The sequence below is a fragment of the Serinus canaria genome, chromosome 2 (genome assembly GCF_022539315.1).
Source record: "Serinus canaria isolate serCan28SL12 chromosome 2, serCan2020, whole genome shotgun sequence".
Taxonomy (NCBI): Eukaryota; Metazoa; Chordata; class Aves; order Passeriformes; family Fringillidae; genus Serinus; species Serinus canaria.
Window position 1 is genome coordinate 120,046,755 of NC_066315.1, and position 20,484 is coordinate 120,067,238.

Genomic DNA, 20,484 nt, shown 5'->3' on the forward strand with positions numbered 1-20,484 from the left:
TAAAAAAAAAATCACACTTATACTGAAAACTACCTGGCTATCCTGTTCACTTTCTCTATTCTGTAAATAAGATACATTTTTTTTTTGTCAACATAGGAGAGAGTAGCTTAATGACACTGAGTTTAAACACTTAATACAACCCTCCCCCCAAATAAACAGCAAAAATGTGATAAAAATTAATAAATTAATTATTCAGAAATTACACAATGCAGAGCCCTACAAAATAATGTAAACTATAGCTGACATGGTTTTTGCAGAAACAACTTGTCTGCCTTACATATAACAGGTAAATACTGTATTTCCAGAGGGAGAAGCTTTAATTAATTTTATAATTCACATCAAAGGAAATAACTGAGATCTCCTGTTTTCATCACATGGCCTAAAAAGTAGGAGGGAGGTGAGAGGGTGTGTTTTGCTAATAACATACCCATGAGGATGAGCATGGTATGGAGCATTAGTGGAGGAGCCTGTGTCTTGGGTACAACCTGAACAACTGATGACATGAGAGAGGAACTTGATTACTTTGGAGAGACAAAGTTGCTTGAGTTCGAAATAACTTTCTAGCAACAGCATGAATGGAAATAAGTTCTCAGGAACACTCTTTCTGAGGACTAAGGTTGTCACTGAAGTGAAGAGTGAAGCAAACATTAATGATTCTCTGTTTACAAACCACGTGTGAAAGCCCCAAATGCTGCGTTAATGAAGGGAGAACAGGATCGGTGTGAAACTGTGAATAGAAAATCAGCTGCCTGAATTGGCTAAAAATCTGATGCTGGTACAGACCCTGACGTTGTGCACTAACCTAGAAATAGGGCAATATGCATAAAGAACCACCCTTCTTGAATTAAAACAGGAAACAACCATTTCACTTCCAAAAATTACCCTGCTCCATTGTGCTTTCAGTTTTGAATGAGACTGAAGGAGAAGGTATCCAAATAAACCCTCTCTTAAAGCCTCAGCTTCAGTCACAGAGAGGGGAATAAACTCTAACTTGTCTCCTTTCTCCTTCTTCACCTTTTCTTGTTGCCTCTCTTTTTAAGGGTTTTTTTTTCTTGAGAGCTGAATTCCCTTACTATAATTAAAACTAAACCCTAGTCTGCTATGAATTCACCACTGCACCTTCACATTTTTGCCAACTGAAACTTCCAGTCTTTCAAAGTTTGGGCTCTATTCCAAGCCAAGGTCTGTAGCTAAGTTATCAAGTCACATTAGGATTTACTGAGAAAGATTTTGGCAGAGAATGTAGTCCAGTGTATTCAGTGCTGGCTGCAGTATTTTGAGAGATCCTGATAGCTTTTAAACTTTCTCATACATAAATCCCCTAAATTCTAAAATTGGCTATCAAAATATAACTCACATTTTTTCCACAGACCAAGTTACATACAGGGATGTGTGGGAGGATTTCAAACTCTTATTTGCAAGATGCCAAGCAGACAAGCTAAAATGTTACCAAGGTGACATCCACACCACACCTGAGGACCCACACACTACCAGTAGCCAGTTATTCTCTGTTTACCTTCTTTCCTTTCAGAAACTGAAACAAAAAAGAGGGACCTGGCTGTTTCTGGAGACAAGAAGAGCAAAACTTCAGCAGAGCTTGAATAAAGGGCTTGAGATAAGGAGAAAGGTAAAAATGCCAGAATAGAAAAAAACTAGTTTAGATAGAATTCTGGCCCAGCTAGTTGGATAGCTTGTGCTAGATTTGCATTTGTTTTCCTAATGCTGCCTACTCATGAGTCAATTTGGAAACACTCTTGCTGCAGCAAATACTACCTCCTGCAGTATGCTCTGTGAACAAATAGGCTACATTTCCATATTGCATACCTTTCCTTATGGCAACTCATATGAGAATGATTTTAATGTTTCTTTTTTTCACAGAATGCTGCCACCATTCTGACTTCCTTTCAGGTCAAAAATAGGATAATATGAACTAGATGGTCTGTAGTCCACAGAATCATTTCTGAAATAAATGGAAACTATAAAACCACTTCTTGTAGATCTACCTTGGGTCACTGCCATCAACTGGGGTATTGCCTACCTTCCCTCAGAAGTTAGGTGATTAAGAAAACCTATAAACCAGAATGCAATGAAGTCCAGGTGCTTTGATTCTTACATGAGGCTCTCTCTGAAGATCAATTCTTGCTATCATCTTGTTCTGGTTTATCTCTCCCTCTATTTCACATTCCCAACATATTTTCTTTCCTTTGGCTAGTCATGTATAAATCAAGGTTTGGAGACCTAGAAGTCCTTTCCTACATAACACAGCCATTTGATGTCAAGTTGATTTTCAGTAGCAGGACACCTGCAAGTTTCTGGGAGCTAAGTAAAGACTCTCAATTATCGAGTAGCCTGGAGTTGCACAAATCAGAAATGTCCCTAAAAGTGTCAATAAAATCCTGCCTGACCTGCCATCATTCTTGGAGAAAACTTTTTCCCTTTTAGATACAACAAAAAATAGTAGTTGTCTTGAAAAATGAGTAAGTTTTACAGGAAATAACCCAATAAAAAGGTGTAAGTTCTCTTCCAAGCACAATGACTGTTAATTCACATGGGTAAAAGGAGCTTTCCTATTTCCTGGCTTCTGCCTAGTGGCACACAATGGTGAAGCTGGTGCATAAAGCTGAACTGAGTCTTGACTGGGATGGAGCTACTTTGCTTCATAGCAGTTTTCTTAGTGCTATGTTTTGGCTTCATGACCTAAAGTGTGGGTAACACACCAATACTTATTGCTGAGCTGTGCTCACACAAGGGCTTCTCTGCTTCTCACACCACCCCACCAGCAAGAAGGCTGGGGATGTGTAAGAAGCCAGGAGGGGGCACAGCCAGGACCCCAACTGAGCAAAGGGATATCCCACACCATATGGCATCACACTCAGCATACAAAGCCAGGGGAACAAGGAGGGTGGGGGGTGCTTGGAGTGATGGTGTTTGTCTTCACAAGTCACTGCTACATGTGATGGAGCCCTGCCCTCCTGGGGATGACTGAACACCTGTCTGCCCAGGGGAAGTGATGAATGAATGATTTGTTTTGCTTTACTTGCATGTGGCTTCTCCTTTCCTTATTAAACAGTCTGTATCTCAACCCTTGAGTTTTTGCACCCTTTTTTACCCTTCTGGTTGTTCTCCCACATCCCACTGAAGGGGAATAAGAGCAGCTGCATGGAGCTGATCTGCCCACCAGGGAATACCTGTAACAACCCCCTTCTGGCCAGTGTGGGGCATGAGGAGTTAGAGGTAACAACTGATTTATCAGAGCATGCTATACCAAATTTATATCTGTTTAGCTATTAGTTGTCAGGCTCCTGGGCTTGCCATGGGGCTTGCTTGCCTGGATGTAGATTAGTAACTAGTGCTCAAAAGTGACTGCTTTTTGCTTCTGTTGTTTCTTTTTCTCCTTATCATCCTATTCTGTTCTGCCTGGGAACCTACTGATAACAGGAATGGGCTGGCAGACAGCCAGGGCACTGCTCCCATTCCTGTGCTGGATGGGCTGGAACTCAACTTCACAGGACTATGACTGTGACTAAAATCATGATGGTACAACCAAAACCATACATGGCCATGGAGAAGTCTATGCTAGAGCAGGTATTCCCCTGATGGCAGAGTGACCTATGGATATTGTCATTCTGGAGCAGCTACATCCCCAAAGGATGGTGGTCTGTAGACAAGTCCTCACTGCCCATGTGGACTGTGGGCCTGTGTGTAATCTCAAACTGGAGGAGGGACAACAGGAAGAGTTCATTGCAATGCTGAATCCTATGGTCTGGTCCAAAGGGATGAGGCCTGAAGATTGTAATGGAAACACCTTTAAATTGTTGTAACCCAGGATCTGAGTTGCATGTCATGGGAATTACTATAGCAGGAACCCCTTGTTGCTAGCCAGGCAAGGAGCAAAGGGAGGAGTTTGCTGCAAACCCTATTATGCTTTGTTGTTAAACCCTGTAATTTGGCCCAAAGGAACCAGAGATGGAGACTATCACAGGAATACCTTTAAACTTTTGTAACCCAGGAGGTGAGTAGCATGCTATGGAAATTAGCACAGCAGGAACCATCTGAACCAGTGGAGGACAAGCCTCACAAGATGTGAAAGTACAGCAGTGACCCAACCTGAGCTGTCTTTGATGCCCAGTAACTCCATGCATCACAGCACCTCTCCTGTCCTGAGTGAACTGATTGAATACAGATTGAATAACAGATTGAACACACATGGACTAAATGGACTCATTGGACACTTTGTGGACTTTTAAAGGGGTGATCCACAGACTAAGGTAATGATTTCCATGTATATATTCCAGGATGGGTAAGAGGAGGTGGTTAACGAGGGACAATCTATCAGATAATATGGGACCTGAGTACAGTGTCAATAGTATGGAACAAAGGGTGGATTACACTGGTTTTTTTTTCTGGGATAGAGCTAATTTGCTTCATAAAAGCATGTATAGTGCTAAGTTTTGGATTTGTGACCAAAACACTGTTGATAACATACTGGTACTTTAGCTGCTGCTGAGCAGGGTTTGTTCAGCACCAAGGCCGTTTCTGCTCCTCACCCTTTCCCATCAGTGAGCAGTCCTGGGGTGCACAAGGAGCAGGGAGGGGACACAGCCAGGACAGCTGACCCCAACTGACCAAAGGGATACCCCACATCCTGCTCAGTGATAAAAACTGGGGAGAGGAGCAGCATTATGGCACTTGTGTTCCCAAGTCACCGTCGCACGTGATGGAGCCCTGCTTTCAGGAGGTGGCTGAACATCTGCCTGCCCACAGGAAGTGGTGAATGAATTCCTTGTTTTGCTTTGCTTGCACACACAGCTTTTGTCTTCATCTCAACTCCTGAGTTTTATCACTCATGCCCTTCTGATTCTTTCCCTTATCCCACCAGGGGGGAGAGAGTGAGCAGCTGTGTGGGGCTTAAGCTGCCCACCAGAGTTAACCCACAACAAAAGCCTATAGTAATTGGAACATCAGGCAATAGTTTGGTAATTGGTGAAAGTGCAAACTTTCCATTAGAAAAAATCCCCACAGCTTTCAGAAGACACAGAAACTGAGATAATGAGGGCTTTGTCAACCATTTCTAAAGGTGTTTATACTCCCTGAGGGTAAGAGACAAACATCACTGTTGAGATTATTGTACTGGCCATTGAGCATGGCACAGTACAAGCACACAGGAGATAATACCCTTCTGCCAAAAGCCAGGCTTTAATACTTCTGGTGAAGACAGAGCACAACATCATTCCACACATCATTTTACAAAAATTATCTGACCAATGAGCAAGAACAGTGATAGTACACCTGACTAAGATCTCAGGCACCAGGACAGGAAACAAAAGCCCAACTCCACTGCTTGTTTTACAGAAGGAGGTATTGATAATATATGGAGCACAGTCACTCTCAAGCTACTTGAAGGGAGTTAAAGAATAAGTGATCATTATATTTTTATTATAAGTTCAATAATTCCCACTACCCTTTGAGTGTTAACACTAAGGCAAATCAGCTGATCACAGTTCCCTCTGGGCCTGACTGTACACTGCTATTTTAGAAGAATTTCACTAATATTTGCAGTCTGGTCAATCCTGCTGGGAAAGAAGTCCCCAGTGGTCCTGGGAGTGTGGGGAGGGAAGGGGTTAGATGTACAGTTACATACATAGAATTATAGGGGTCTTGACTTCAAATGTGGGCAAATAAATACTGTCTTTAACAGTCTTATTTCAAAAGTATTCTCTAAACACAATCCTGCAAACACCTTCACTTTTCATTATCCTAATTTTTCCCAATTTTTGGAGATAGGATCTTCAAAGGACCATTTATCTGAAAACATTTTGCGGACATAGCTTTCAAATCTGTTTTATATTAATGATGCCAAGAAGTCTGACGCTGTAATTTCAAAAGCTTCCTTTAATTATTATTTGGGTTTCCTACTTTGAACAAGTGATGGGAATTTTGTGTTCTTCAGCACTAACCCATTTTCTGGGATCCCAGTCCCAAGCTGACAGTGGCCACAAACTGTGTCCACAGCCAACACATTCAAGGACAGAACGGTATCATCTGGATTTACATTCTTGTTTTTAGCACTTGCTGCACTTTCTCTCTTTGGCTTTATCTGGAGATTTGTTAAAACACACCTTTGGATTCCTTCATTTGCAGGAAGCTTTGAAAATACACTCTCTCTGGCAGCTAACACTATAACTACAACTATCTTCATTATAATAGATTCAGTGCATAGAACCCTTCCTGCCATAAAACCAATAAACAGCCCAGTTTGCAAAACAGTATATTGAGTGCCCCAACTCGTGAAGTGGAGGTAAGGTACCTAATCTGCACAGGTGTATATGAAAATCCCAAACAGCTTCTACCTTTTCAGATGATTTTACATCTTTAAATGACTTCTTATTAACATCCATAAGGCCTGTGTCAATTTCAAAAATGGTATTTAGGTGCTTTTTAAAAATCTGACCTGCTCAGAGAAATCATCAATTATGTACAGATTGACCAAAACTACAGGTCTTTCCTTGAAATCCACTAAGGGTAGAATTTCCCTGAAATTCTCCTAACATGCATACCTCAGTATTGAGATCCAAGCACTCCTACACTGATTTCCAAATCCAACCTCCACAAAGTGTTTTGTTTTGTTTAAGGCCACTGTAGGAAAATGTTTGAGCTCAGTGTCAACCCTAATCCAAGTGTAGAAGTTTAATTTCAGTCTAGTCCTGCCAACAATTCAAACCCATGCACTGGAATGTATAAGCCACAAGTAAACCTGACTCTAGAGCACCCAGCAGGACCTCTCCTGTGCGTGCAACCATTCAGAAACGTGTGCCACTGGGGAAAGGAGAAACATTTAGAAATGCCACACAATAAAACATTTAAGTATCCATGTATAAAATGGAACAGTTAACAAGTAAACAAATGTGGAGGGGAAAAGAAAATTGTGTAACCATTGCAATCAAAGGAGAACATCACATAGAAACTATATCCTGTGTGAGGTTTTGTTATGGAGCCACTACGGAGGAAAAGTTAAGACCTCCAAGCCCTGCCAATGTAGCAAGCCAAATATGCCTACAGCCACGTATTGGGACTGATTGTGGGCACTCAGTCGTGCAGTTTTACATTTTTTTATGATCTTTGCTTCATGGAAATTCACAGTGGAATTTCCTACTGGACTACCTGCAACTTGCATTTTGCTTCAGTAAAAACTGGAGGCTCAAGTTATACATGTGTAAACAGCTTCTCTAAATGTTTCCATTTAAACAAATTCTCTGAATAATTGACTGCGCTTAAATGGTCAGGGGAAATAACTGTAACTTTCCTAGTCTGGTTACAGAACAATGGCCAAAATACCACATAGTCACTTAAAAATAACAATTTTACCAAAGCTGAATTTTCCTTTAAACCATTTCCAGGCAAAGTCTGCAAAACAATTAACTGGGTAGATAGTATTCATAAATACGAAGCAAGCACTAAAATGCTTTATTCAGAGTTTGTAAAGGCTTGCTTGAAGAATTTGTGTTTAATTATCACAGGTAATTTGAAGCCTGACCTTTGAAAGTATCCAAGCTAAACACCTGTTCTTCAGTAACACTGAGCTGCTGCTTATCAATTACAAATGTCTTTAGAATAATAAATCATAAAGAATGAAAATGCAATTTTTTACTACTTAACTATACATTGGTCCCAATAACTTTATATTAAGGGCTTACAATAGAACATAGCTGAGATCATATACAAACAGTTTAGATGAACTTAAATTAGTGTGTTTTAAAGACGTGTTGCCTGCAGCTAAAGCAGTTCAAGAAAACCATTCAAATAAGCAAATAACATTGTTTACATTTACAAATGAAACATCATATGAGTATTTATTGATTTTTTTAAAAAATTCAAAAAATACATTGTAACAGAACAGAATGTATACGCTCTTCAATGAAAGACAAAAACTATGGTTATCATCTGGACCAGAATACAAATACATGCTAACAATTTAAAAATCATTTTGGGTCATTCAGGAAACATGAAACAAGCTAGCTGTTTGGAAATGCAGTAGTCTTCTCCTTTAGCAAATATGCCTGAGAAAGTCAACCTGTAAAGACATCGGCTTTTAAACTCTAAAACACAAAGAGCTTTCTAGGCTGAAATGGTGAAGAGACCTGTGATATGCACCTGACAGGCCACTGAGCCATTTCCCACAGAGATTCTGTTCACTGCTCCACCTCAGCTCAGCCATCCAGCAGTGGCAGAGTTTCACATCAATACCAGGCTTATTGAAGTGAGGTGTTAAAAAGCATGCTAAGATGATGTAAAACCAGCAGTTACATACACAGCGGATAGTTGTTAATAATCAAGATTCCGTACCAAATTCCTTGCTTTGTACTAGGGCCAAGCAAAAAGTAGTAGTCTGGTTCATGGATGAAAAGGATTATATTTTTGGCTCAAGGTAAGACCCTTTAAAAACAGTTTCTACAAAAGCATCTAGAATCAAAGCATGAGGAAAAAAAAACCCAGGACAAACACAACTAATCATTTTACAGTAACCATATACTGTAGGCAAGTAGGACCCAAAACAGTCACATAAATTGTGCATCAGTTCTATGAAAATAAACCATTACTAGGAGACACAAGCAATCTGACAAGATGCGAAAGTGAGCAGTGAAAACTTCATGGATTGAATTTCTTTTCATCAGAATTAATCTGTTTCTACTGCAGGCAGGTAAAAAATGGAACTCAGCAAAACTGAATTCCTATTAGCAGCTTAACTCTACTACAGTGAAGCTCAGGCTATTACTGGTTCTTTCATTAAGAGACATTCAAATGAATGAAGCAAAAATGACATTTCAAAAATGAAGACCAAAAGAAATCTGAATGTACATTTTAGACAAAAACAGTGTTAAGTCAAATCCACAACTGGTGATATCCGATGTAAGAAAAAGTAATTTAACTATGCTGCTTATACCAACAGAACATCTGACACTATTTCTTGATTTCCAGCAGCTTTTTTAAAGTCACTCAACAACTGCATACCTTGTAAATTACATGGGCTTTGACAAAAAAATTCATTATCAGGCATGCAAAAGGAACCTCTCATTTTTAGAATTTAGTTACATGATCAAATTACATATGCTAAAGCATACAAAACCATCTCTTCAAATGAAGCAAATTCACAATTCTGAAAAGGGAAAAAACTCCAGACAAAACAAGAACTCAAAACAAAAACCTGTGACAGGAAAAAGTATATTTCTACATATATCTCTGACAGTTAAACACTGTAAAATGAGCCACTATCCATACACACGTGTAATTCTGCATGTAATGGGATAGGGAAGAGGCCTCCTCTTCCTAACTTCCACACCACAGAAATGACTGGATGTACTACAGAGGTTGCCACCGTCCTATGAAATATAGGGTACTTGGCACTGCTGGGTACAGTGCTCAAGGACTCATGCACTGACCCAGCATGGTTCACCTTACATTCTCTAGTATTGACTATGGTGACAAAAACAGTCTGCATTGCTCTGACACCAGCTTGGCTTCTAGGCTGCACCTTCTGAACAAAACACTATTCTCAGGTGTCCTGGTTCCAGCCAGGAAAGGGTTAAATTTTTCAGTGGCCAGGAGGAGGCATGACTAGGACCTGGAGGTTATTCTGTAACACCTCACGTCTCTGCTGCAGGAAGGGACTCTCTTGGGGGAGAAAGGGAACCCTTCTGGTCAAGTGGTGCGGCAGAGGGAGTGGTTGGGTATTGTCTATTGGTGGGGGGGTTCTGTGTGATTCTTGTACTTTCTGTCACTAATATTAGTCAAATTCTTATCTCACAGCTGTTTCCAATAGGTTGTTCTTATCTCAACCTGTGATCTTTGCCTTTTGTGCCTCCATTTTTCCTCTCCATCCAGTTTAAGGGGTGGGAGGAGGGGGAGGGAGGAGTGAGTGAGTGGTATGTGGTTTGGAGAGTCTCAGTGGGAGCACTAAACTGGGCAGTACCATTCTTAAATCACTGCACCCTTATTGGGCATGCAGTGTGTGGCATCAAGGGTTGAGGTAACAACAGATCTGTCCAGAGCAGCTTGGAAACAAATTCAATCTAAGCATTTGTTGCATTAACTGCAGAGCCACTGGTCACAATGGCACTTGGTCTGTTCATGTGGTTGTGGTACCTAACCCTGTATTCACATATTCCCCTGTATTCCTATATGTGATCCTTGTGATGTTCTTTTTCAGAGCCAGGAGAAGGATTGGTGTTTTTGCTTTTTTTCTGTATTAGGGGATATCAGTCTGTGACTGATCAAGGGCAATGAGTGTAATTTCATAAGCATATTCAGGGCTGCTCTCCTACCTTTACTTTAGGCACTGTCTTTGGGAGTCAATTAATAATCACACTCAGTCTGTAGGGGAACAGGGGAGGATGATTTTCCCCAGTCTTTCACCTCCTTCTCCTCCTTCAGCTGTTACAACAGCTTTTGAGAATTTCCCTTGGATGCTAAGGAAAGCATGTTCTTGTTGCTAAGACTCACTGGTGTCAGTCCACATCATGTTTAGAGTCAAGAAACAGATTTCTAGGAAGTTCATTCAGAGATCTGCCCCAAGGGTGGATAGTCATGAGTGGCATGAAACGTGGCAAAAAATGAAGAAGATTTTTAAAATATTTTCTGCTCCAGTGGTTTGGAAGTTCATTCCTGAACAACTACAGGATCCTTCTAAAGTGACAGAATATTTGCAAGGAGCATGCTGTGGCAGCTCAAGAAAGGGGCAATTTATTGTAGTGTGCTGGGCCTGACTACTCTTTAGTGGACACAGTCCAATACTAGACAGCACCCTCAGGGGAAAGAGGAAGAAAACAGACCTACAGGCACTGTGGCCTGATTTGCAGGTGAACCCAAGGAACCACCTGTGGCAGTAGTAGTTGCCCCTATACAAAAAAGAAATCCAAATCAGCTCACTTAGTGAGGGATAAAGAGGAAGTAAAGCCCTCAAAACAGGAGGAAGAAGCAGAGCCAGAGATAATCACCTGATCCCTATTTCCAGGTGTATGGAGTTTGCATGGCCTAGGTTTTGGGGGGGGGGCTGGGAGGGAGAGGCTACAAGGATGGCTTCTGTTAGAAGCTGCCAGAAGCTCTCTCCATGTCCAGCAGAGCCAATCCCTGGTAGTTCCAAAGATGGATGTGCTGCTGGCCAAGGCCGGGCCAATTAGAAACGGTGGTAATACTTCTGAGAAAACATATTTAAGAAGAAAGATAAATAAAAAACTGTTGTGCAGTTGAAATTGTGGCTGGAAAAGGGCGGAGTGAGAACATGTAAGGAAAACTCTGCAGACAGCAAGGTCAGTGCAGAGGAGGGGCAGGGGGGGCTCCAGGCACCAGAGCTGGGATTCCTCTGCAGCCCATGGTGATGGCCATGGAGAAGCATCTCTGATTCTGCAGCCCATGGAGATCCATGGGGATGCAGAGATCTGCCTGCAGCCTGTGGAGGAGCCCCACACTGGAGCAGGTGGGTGCCTGAGAGGAGGCTGTGAGCCCATGGGAGACCTGTGGAGGGAGGGGCCCTGCTCCTATACTGGAGCAGCCTGGCCTTGAAGGACTGCACTGCATGGAAGAGTCACCCATGCTGCAGCAGTTTGGGCATGGGCTGCTGCCCGTGGGATGGAGTCACATTGCAGCAATTTGGGGAGGACTGCAGCTCATGAGATAGACTCACACTGGAGAAGTTCATGAAGAGTCTCCTGTGGGAGAGACCCCACAGTGCAGCAGGGGAACAACTCCTCTCTCTTGGCAGTGGAAGAAGCCACAGGTGATGAACTGACCAAATCCCCCATTCCCTCTGTCCTTCTCTGTCAGTGGGAAGGAAGGAGTGGTGAGGGTATGAGAGATGAGGTAATATTTTCTGAAGCCAAAAGGTTGTTAAGTGAAAGTTGTTGGTTCTTTGTGGTGTTGTTTGAGGTTTGGATTTGTTCTGGTTGGTTTGTTGGGTGTTGCTGTGAGCTGGGAGAGGGGTGGAGTTGAAGACCTGACCAAAAGGAAGAAGGATGAGAGGGGAGGAGACAGAAAAGCAGGCTGTCAGGAGATAATGTAAATCCCCGAGTAACCAGCTAACGGGAAGGGGGTCAGGGACCACCCCCTAGATGGGAAAAGGTGTATTTTGTAGCCATTCTATTGGAGGGTGTGTGTGCTCAGCTCTAGGGGAGAGAGGTACACACCTGGCTCAGGTAAATCATTACTAATAAATAGTTTTCTTTTGCATAGACAAAAGTTTGTCCCCATTTAATTGTATCTAAAAGTTAGTTCATTTCTAACAAGGGGAAGGTGTTTTCAAGGTTCTTACTGTGTTTCTCATTATCCTGCTCTGATTTTGTGAGTAATAAATTCAAGGCCTATCTCTAAGTTGATATGCATTGGGGAGTGCCTGTTTTGGCCATGATGGTATTTGATGAATGATCTCTCCCAGGCCTTACCTCAATCCATGGACCTTTCATTATATTTTCTCTCCCCCATCCAGCTGCAGAGGAGAGAGTGGCTTTGGTGGGTGCCTGGCATCTGACCTCTACACCAGTGAGCAAAAATACATCAACCACCAGCCAGGAGAGCCCCTGGTGACCTGGCTGCTCCTGTGCTGGGACATTGTGTCCCACAATATGAAACTAGGTGGTAATAAAGCCAAGCAACTGGAATCCCTGTCACAGGATGCAGTATTGACAGTGGGATTGGGAAGAGGACAGAAACTCTCAGCCTCTGGAAGTGACTCCTGTCAAGCTGAGGGAAGGGCGTTCTCTCATGGATGATCTAATAGTGTATCCAAGCAGATGCAATGTCATGGAGAAAGGTATCCAGTACCTGAGAGCATTAGCTGTGCTAGAGGCACTTTACAGAGATTGAAATAAAGAGCAGTTCTCTGTGGCTCCAGATGAGGTCCAGTGTACACAGTCCACGTGGTGGAAGTTTGTGCAGAGCACGCCATCATCATATGCCATCGACATTAATGGCAATGAAAGGAGAACAGTGCTTCAGGTGACTACCTGACTTTGGCAATATGAAGATCATGTTTTTGCCTCACTACCAACCTGCACCTCAGCTGTGGCACAACTTCCAAGATGGCAGACAGATCTGAAAGACTTGAACAAGCTAGAGAGGACATGTCCCATGGCCCTCCAGTATAGACCAGAGTCCTTGCTGTTGGTAGCAAGGGCCCCTTGCTTGAGAGAGAGGGAGCACACCACAAGGTAACCTGTGGTTTTACTTGCATGAGCATAGAAGGGACATGAGGAAGTAGAATGGAAAACCCACCTGTGCCCTAGTAGCCTGGATACATGAGTTGAGAGGAAGAACAACCACTGCAGAAAATCCTTCAAGGATAAATGCCACTCCAGTTTCCAGTAGACAAATACTCAGAACAGGAGGGCTGATGTTGTTTGAATCTCCTTGAAGTACCTTCAGTTCAAACTTGTGAGCAACAAATACCGTGACCAGAACTGGAGGGGTCCTGCCTCGAGCAAGGTGGAGGAAAGGGACAATCAGATCTCTTGGACTGTGTGGATCTGATGGCTTGGCACACCAGACCCACAGGAGTTTAAGGCTTTACTTGACACCAGTGCACCATGTACCCTAATGCTACAAAGATAAGTAGGGGCAGAATCCGTCTCTGTTTCTGGGATGACAGGGGATCCCAAGAGCTGCCTGTACTGGGAGATGTACTGAGCCTCACTGGGTATTGTGAGAGACTGGAGGAGACTGCTTGCTCAAAACATTTTGAGGGTGTATGTGGGCAAAGGGGCAGGTTGGGCCTTGCCCTGGTGGGGCAATGCTCTGCTCCACACACTCCATCCTCTAGAGCCTGTATCCCAGCCCCATAGTGACTGCCAGTCACAGGCACACTGGAGGCAATGCTCCTCATCCCATCTCAGAAGCCCTAACCCAGCTCCTGAGTGGCTGCCAGACCAAAAGTCTCACCTGGAGGAAGGGCCCAGGAGAGCCAAAGGGTACTTAAGCCAGGACACTAGGCAAGCACATGTCTTGACCCTACCTTCCCATGGATTTTATATCAGCTGGAAGACCACTGGAAGCCAGCAGTGGTAGCTGTATTCATTCTTTTCTGCATCTTTTCTCTTTCTCTTTTTCTCTTTCCTCTCCTCCTTATAATGCCTTCTCAAAGTTTTAGCAACTTAAGGTTGGATTTGTTGGAGTTTGCTAAGTTGATCAGGCTTAGAATTTGCTAAGTTAAGGCTTGGCAAAACGTTTTATGTTGATTCAATGTCGTTCTAAACTTTTGCTTAAGTTCTCTGATTTTCTGAAATTTGCCAGTAAAGTTTTTGTTGCTTTCATCTCTTGAGAATACCTTGTTGTTATTTCTCCTTTGCATCTAATTCAGGGTATATAAAAAAAGCTGCAAGCCCTTTTAAGAGACTTGTCAAGTGAGCTCTGGGGTCTTACAGGAATGAATGGCAAAACCACCCCATTGTGATGGGCCAGAGGCCTTGTACATCCTTGGCATAGACTGCCTCAGGAGTGAGTATTTCAAGGACCCAAAAGGACATGCAGTACACCTGGAACCAACTGCCCAGGGGTGGAAGCACATTCCCACCATTTGCCATGGAATGATGCAGACTGCACTGGAAGAGAGTGAGGCTTCATAACACTTGCAATATATTGATGACATCATTGTGTGGGGCAACCAAGCAGAGGAAGTTTTTGAGAAAGGGGAGAAGATAATCCAAATCCTCCTGAAGGCTGGTTTTGCCTTAAAGCAAAGTAAGGTCAAGGGACCTGCCAGGAAATCTAGGCTTTAGGAATAAAATGGTAAGATGGATGTCATCAGATTCTAATGGCTATGGTCAACAAAACAGCATCTATGTTCCCACCAACCATCAAGAAGCAAATACAGGTTTTCCTAGGAGCTGTGGCCTTTTGGAGAATGTGTATTCCAGAGCTCAGTCAGATTGAAAGCCCTCTATATCTTATAATGCAAAGATGAATTATTTTAAGAGGGGTCCTGAAAAACAAGCTTCTGAACAAATTAAGGAAGAGATTGTTCATGCAGTAGCTCTTGGGTCAGTCAGGACAGGACAAGATGCGAAAACTGTGCTCTATACTGCAGCTGGGGAGAAAGATCCTTCCTGGAGTCTCTGCCAAAAAGTACTAGGGGACACTGGAGGATGACTCCTGGGATTCTGGAGTTGGGGATTCAAAGGATCCAAGGCCTGCTACACAACAACTGAAAAAGGGATACTGGCATCTCATGAAGGGGTTCAAGCTGCTTCAGAAGTGATGGGCACTGAAGCACAGCTTCTTCTGGCACCCTGACTGCCAGTGCTGGGCTATATGTGTTAAGAGAAAGTCTCTTCCAAATGTCATGCCACTACTGCTACATAAAGTGAGTGAACTGTGCTGATCATCTAGTGAGTTGAACAGGAAACCCCAAAAGCTCAGGGATCTTGGAAATTATCATGAACTACCTCCAGGGGTTTAGATTTTCGGGTGAGAACAGTCTGTGCTGTTGAATTGTGTAACATTGGTTGCTGAATGACACTGTATGCCATAACTGTGATGGACAATGAGTATGGACTGCTCCAGATGCACCAGTAGTGAATTTGTGATGCAGCCTGCAACCAGCTAACAGCACACCAGCCCTCCTGACCTGGAAGACATCTATGATGTGTTGCCCTATTCTTCTAAGTACTTCTAAGCCTTCTGATGCTTACATTTTTGTAATGGAGTTTCTCACGCACTTTTCATGTAAATAATGATTGTTTTGCATTCCTTTGTGGGGGAGGAGAAATTTGGTTTGACCAGTCTGGCTGGAGAGGTGGCAATTTCGTCCTCCTTTTGAAAGTCTATAAATACTGGAGTTTGGAAATAAACTTCCTTCCTTTTACCTTGGATGTTTCAGCTTGTGCGTGTGGTTTGTTTCATGTCCTATTGTGACATCAATGGATAGAACCCATGGATGAGGTATCATTTCCCCAGTCAATGGCTGTTCCTCCAAGATGTCTGTTGAGTCCCTTTAGTCCATTAGTCATGGACTAAAGGGACTCAACAGACATCTTGGAGGAACAGCCACTGACTAGGGAAATGATACCTCTGCATGTATACACATAGATACAGTTAGAATGTGTAGGATCTGGGTATGCAGGATGGTATAGAACAAGGGGTGGATAATGTCCTGATTCTGGCCAGGACAGGGTTAAGTTTTGCAATTGCCAGGAGGGGCCATGGCTAGGACCTGGACATTATTCTATACCACCTCATGTCATTGCCATGTCTGGGGGAGGAAGTCTCTTCCAGTGGAGTGAGTGTGGCAGAGGGTGTGGTCAGGTATTGGCTGTTCTCAGGTTTCCACGGGAATTGTTCATTTCTTCTACCCTCTGTCATTAGCATTGTTGCTGTCACTGTTTGCTTTCTTATCCCATTGCTGTTTCTAGTACATTGTTCTTATCACAACCCATGACATTCACCTTTTTTGTTTCCAATTCTCCTCCCAGCCCACCATAAGGGGAGGTGGGAGTGGGAAGGGGAGAGTGAGTGAGCAGCAGTGGTTTGGAGAGTGTCAGTGGGACGCTAAATTGGATAGTACCATTCCTAAACCAAAACAGCAGGTTACATTTAAGAGGGGAAGGGTGGGAAGCAAAGAAAACTACTTGAATGACCTGGCCTAGAAAACAAATGCAAAGGTAAGGTGGTGCATCAGTAGCTTCTGGATCAGAGTTGAAGGGAGAAACCAAGAGGTAAAGACTCTCAAAGAAGTGCAAGTTAAAAGCATAATTTAAGCCTGTAATTATTTAAGGAGAAGAGACGTAGGAGAGAAAGATGGGCTGCAGTAAGATAAATGTAAGGTGGAAATCTGTATCTCCTGGACCCAGAAACTGCCTCAGACACCAGCTAATTTTACAAGATAAGTTACATGCATGCCCACATTCAAGAGGGCAAGGGTGAAACCTTGATGGCCACGCTACGATTCTGGCTGAAGAGCTTCATTTTCCCCCTCCCATACCTGAAAGCCTTGAATCCTTGCCAAATATTCCAGCTGTTTTGAAGGCTGCACTGTAGAACAGGGGGAAGCAGGAGATATTCCTTTTAGACCTATGGCTTCGGCAGTTGGGGACGTTCCATTCATGAGAAGTTCCCTGGCAATGGTGGCTGTGCTATTTGTGGTAGGAGATATGCTGAAGAAAGAGCTAGAAGTCTGGCTCATTTCTTTGGATGACATATAGCTTACAGTGGTACCAGGGGCTGATTTGTTGCGGCTTGCTTCCATCTCTTGATATACGTCAGGAGAGAGATGGAGTATTCCCTTTGGTGCTGAAAACAAAACCAAAGATCGTTCTCATTACTTTAGAATGGGTTTGACATGTAGACAATTTTCATTAACATATTTTACAGTCAAAAACAAAGTAAGAATTTAGAAGCAGTATTTTTTTTTCTTACAGTAACTGTAAATGAAGTCACCTAATATATTTAGAAACAAAGCAGATCTGAAGGGGCCCTCTTCTTCTTCTTCCCCAACTCTTTTTAAAATGGTACAAACCTTAACTTTAAACTGTGGCTAGAATAGAACACACAATAGGAACAAAAAGTGTTTGAGACCTACAAACCATGAGGAACAGATGTTACTTCAAAATAGTAGCACAATCATTATTTCCCTACATTCTTTACCTCCTATCTGATACAATACTTAGGCTGTTTTTTCACAAATAATTGAAACTAGTCTATATCGGCACTGTTGCAACCAGAAGTAGTTTAGTTTTTTTTCTCCCACCTACAGCTGGTGCTTGAAGTCCCCAGCTGCTCTATTGCCAGCACCAGCACCTGTAGGCCCATGTAGGGATGTCCATGAGAATGAGCTGCTGGAGGTATTGGCTGTTGTCAGGGGGTTTCCATGGGAATTGTTCATTTCTTCTACCCTCTGTCATTAGCATTGTTGGAAGGGCAGTGTGGTTCCTTGCAGTAGCAGCGCTGCCTCGAGTGCTGGCTTAGAGTTTACTGAATCACAATGGCAGCCTGGCGTTAAAAAGTCCTAAATTGCCCTGCAGCCAGTGCTAATGACTGATGTGACTGACTGCTCTGCAGTGAAAAGGAATTTATTTATTTATTTATCTGCATATCCTATAGTTTTCAAATAGTTACTTGCCTTTGAGAACATTTATACTGAAAAAGGAAAGCATCTGTGTCCTACTTAATATCAACAGGAGTTAAGGTAAACATTAAAAGAGCTAGATTTATTTATGTGAATAAATTCTAAATATTTCCAGTGAGATGTAAATTAGTGATAATTTATCTACATTTAAACATTTTTAATACCTTTTAGAAAATATCTCAACCCTAAACCTGCTTGGAAACAGAAATACATATTTGGTCAGTTTTGCTGATAGTCCTGTGCATGGTAATGTGCAGAATTAAGTCTGAACTTTGCTAGTTTTCTTATCCAATTAGGCATTTTTTGGAAACACAAATAACCAGTTGGCTGATACTAGAGGGAAACCTTTTTCTTATTATTAATGCATCAGAAAATGAGCTTGAAATGTGTAATTTCATATTAAGAACATACTTTAATCTTCTAGCATATAATATGAGTGAATCTGAGCCATATGGCATTTCATTCTTGGGATAATAAACCTGTTTGTTAACTGATTTAGTAATCCCAAGAGAAATCAAAGGGTTCAATGTTTAATTCATTTGCAGTACATATTAAATTAATCTCAGAAAGTAGAATAAATTCAAAGAAGAGGAGGAAATTAATTTCCAGTACCTAGGAAAGATTCCTTTAATCCTAGAAGTGCAAGTAGTACTTTTAAATAAAATGTCTACCACAAGGAGAAGACTCAAAAAATATTACCTGTAATTAATATCCTCATTTTCAACTACATGGTGAAAATGGAACTTCCTCAGTGCCGACTCAGCAAACTGCTTACAGGTGAATCTTTTAATTGATTTACTCATACATTTGGCTTTTAAATTCATATTGCTTTTAGAAATCTGGAACATCTGCTTATATCATTTACAAAGACATATCTGTTATTCACCTGACTGCTCTCCCCACCTACCTCCATAGGGCTGGGGAGTCTGGTTGGATCCTGAACATTAAGGCTGCTTTTACCTAGTTTAGAACTGGCTCCAAAGGCAGTAGACTGAGCTCCAGAGCTAAGCACAAATTCAAGACAATGTTGCTGGGAAAGATGGAGGATAGGATCCCTAAAATTTCTTTTTCTCCATCTGGGACAATTTCAAACATAATTTAATAGATAAACTACTGTGTAAATACACAGCATTATTTTATGGCATATAATCATTTTATGAGAAGAGAGACTTGACACTCTTTTCCTGAGGCTGTAACCTCCAAGGCCTACCTCTGCCTGTATTTTTAAAGTCTTACACAAGACGTAAGATTAATGAAAATTGAAAAAAAAAATATATAATACACATCTTGATAGTTGATGTTAGGTTACAAAACCAAACAGCAGTAAAAATACTGAGGGGCAGGTGTCCACCACCTCCTAAGAACTGCCCACTGTAAATCTGATTTCCCACGAATATTTCAGAAACACAAATGTAAACTGAACAAAAGATAAAACAGTCTACTTGTTTAGAAATAACATGATATTAGCCCCCCTAATAAATTTTAGAAAAACATAGTACAATGTTAACTTTAAAAAAAGTTTAAAGAAGTTTAAAATCAAGTCCAGTGCTGCAGATGTCTGTTCCATTGATGTAATATTACTTAAAACAAACATTTTACATGCTTTCTCAGCCATTTCACTGTTTTTACATGATCCACCCAAATATCTAACTGCTGTCTGGAACAATGGTTTGGAATACTTCCAGATTACTAAGCTTTCTAAATGTTAAAATAACTAATATGCAGCATATGATGAATAGAAAGATATTGAGCAGAGTACAGCAAATGCTCTTAAAGTACTGACTTTAATGGTGATGTTAAATTAATAATAGTACTTTTACACTTTGCAACACCTTACTGCTAAAGACTTCAAAGTGCTTTATAAGCAATAATTAATTTAAATCATACATTGGCTCTGAGAGGCAGATATTATATTACCATCATTGATTATCTCTGGAAACAAAGTAATGTAATATTCTAGACATTACATTAATGTAGTTGCAAGATATTAACTTTTTATATTCAGGGTCTATGTTTCATGAAGTTTCTTACAAACATGTTTTAAAAAGCCAATAAAAACTTGGTCTCTTTGAAAACTTCTATAAAACATGTATTAATTGTAATTCATTATCTATTTTTAATGTATTATTGAGGATACTTTATATATCATTCCTCACTGTTGCCTGCTTACTTCAACTCTGCTGTATTACAGGAAAGTATAAATATATTTAGTTACAGTAGTAGAGTTATCAAATGACAAGGGATACAACAACAACAGAGGATTAAGTGCAAGAACAAAAGAACCCTTCAGAAATTATCTTAATTTGTCTTCTAACAATCAGTTGATTAAAAAGCAGGGGAAAAAGAAATACTATCCTCTAACACCTTTATGCATTGCAGGA

General features: G+C 41.5%; 2 protein-coding genes across 5 annotated transcripts in view; both read right to left on the minus strand.

Moving 5' to 3' along the window:
* Window positions 1-20,484, minus strand: part of RPL7 (ribosomal protein L7) — an 886,137-nt gene that overhangs the window by 140,898 nt on the left and 724,755 nt on the right. The window lies entirely within an intron of this gene.
* STAU2 (staufen double-stranded RNA binding protein 2) overlaps window positions 1-20,484 on the minus strand; it is a 171,147-nt gene that overhangs the window by 68,155 nt on the left and 82,508 nt on the right. For all 4 annotated transcript variants that reach the window (XM_050970276.1, XM_030231973.2, XM_030231959.2 and 1 more), the window contains one exon: window positions 16,961-17,268. In XM_050970276.1, coding sequence (XP_050826233.1) covers window positions 16,961-17,268 — 308 coding nt within the window. The remainder of the gene's footprint in view (window positions 1-16,960; window positions 17,269-20,484) is intronic.